The sequence below is a fragment of the Mesitornis unicolor genome, unplaced genomic scaffold (genome assembly GCF_000695765.1).
Source record: "Mesitornis unicolor isolate BGI_N332 unplaced genomic scaffold, ASM69576v1 scaffold37109, whole genome shotgun sequence".
NCBI classification, from domain to species: domain Eukaryota; kingdom Metazoa; phylum Chordata; class Aves; order Mesitornithiformes; family Mesitornithidae; genus Mesitornis; species Mesitornis unicolor.
Genome location: NW_010205897.1, coordinates 4,423 through 5,952, shown reverse-complemented (window position 1 = coordinate 5,952; position 1,530 = coordinate 4,423). Strand labels below are relative to the sequence as shown.

Genomic DNA, 1,530 nt, shown 5'->3' with positions numbered 1-1,530 from the left:
AACGCTGGCAATTGGGGAGGGAGACAAAATGGCTGCGTTCAGCGTCGACGTCAAGTGGCCCTGGGGGTGGCGCGGGCAGCACATGGGGGTGTCGGGGTGGGGGGCGGCATGGTCTTGTTGCCTGGTTGGCTCAGCCTGGCCAGCCAAAAACAACCGTCCTGGGAGCTGTGTGTGTGTAAGGAACTTGGGGGGAGCACTGGGTGGTGGAGAGAAAAAGGGGGAGAAAAAAAGGAAAGAAAGAGAAAAAACCCCAAGCCGCAGCAGACGAGCTGGCAGCAGCGGCCACTCTGTTTTGGTGGTGATATTTGGATTGTCACAGCCCTCTCTTAGCATCAGCCAAAGCCGCGAAAGAGAAACACCGAAGGCCAAGGGGCGAGAGGAGGAGGAGGAGGGTGGAGGAGCGGGAGGAAGGACAAGGAGGGGGGAAAATACACGGTGAAAGTTTTGGAAGGGCTTCAGGAGCAGCGGGGTGAGGGGTGCATGGCTGAGCCTGTGCCAAGGTTGATGGCTGCTCCCGAGTGCGGCTCAGGCCCTGATGGAGTGCAGGGAGCCAGAGTGCGGCAGCTGTGCTGTGCAGGGGTGTGCCGGGATGTGCCGGTGCTGCCGGTACCACCGAGCTCTGAGCCAAGGTACTTTTAGCTAAAATGGAGCAGAGCCCCCGGAGACTTCAGGGGTCAGAGGAGGTGCTGCCTCGAGGCCCTGCTGCCCTTCATGGGGCGTGGGGAGGCAGGATGAGGTGTCACAGGGCGACGAGGGTGATGGCCAGCCACGGTGACACTGCCTGGTGGGGCAGGGATGGGTCATGGAGCAGCTGGAGGGAGCAGAGGAGGCAGGTGCGGGGGCAGGCGACCGTCACCCTGCCTCAAGGCAGGTCGCTGTGGGTTTCCCTCACCTGTATCCTGCATGCCAGCGTGGGGCTGTCCCTGTTCACACAGGGAGAGAGGCTCTGTGGCCCTTCCCAGATGGTTCTGGACATGCTGGCCCGATTGTGGTCCTCCTGTGGGGTGGGAGCTGCTGGCCAAGCTGTGCCTCAGTTTCCCCCCCAGCAGAGCGGTGAGGAGGACTGGCAGGCAGGTGGATGATGGGTATCCCCACCGTGTACCAGCACAGCATGGCTCACCCCGGGTTTTTTTCCTCTTGCAGATGCAGAGCAGAGCAGCAGCCCCCGGACGGGCATCGGCTCAGACCAGGAGGACAGCAAACCCATCACGCTGGGTGAGCAGGGCGGACCCAGCTTAGGGTCAAGGGACACCCAAACCTGTACTGGCAGGCAGGTGGATGATGGGTATCCCCACCGTGTACCAGCACAGCATGGCTCACCCCGGGTTTTTTTCCTCTTGCAGATGCAGAGCAGAGCAGCAGCCCCCGGACGGGCATCGGCTCAGACCAGGAGGACAGCAAACCCATCACGCTGGGTGAGCAGGGCGGACCCAGCTTAGGGTCAAGGGACACCCAAACCTGTCCTCCGGGTCCCTGCGGCAGAGGCAGGCCCCTCCACAAGGCGGAGGTTCACCCTGTGCTGGGAGCGCC

General features: G+C 62.6%; 1 protein-coding gene across 1 annotated transcript in view; it reads left to right on the top strand.

Annotated features, from left to right (window-relative positions):
* Positions 1-802: 802 nt before the first annotated feature.
* Positions 803-1,530, top strand: part of LOC104546238 (nuclear factor 1 C-type-like) — a gene marked incomplete at its 3' end in the record, with an annotated part of 3,815 nt that continues 3,087 nt past the window's right edge. The window contains exons 1-3 of the mRNA XM_010191581.1: positions 803-833; positions 1,144-1,215; positions 1,344-1,415. Of these exons, the coding sequence (XP_010189883.1) occupies positions 803-833; positions 1,144-1,215; positions 1,344-1,415 (175 nt within the window). The remainder of the gene's footprint in view (positions 834-1,143; positions 1,216-1,343; positions 1,416-1,530) is intronic.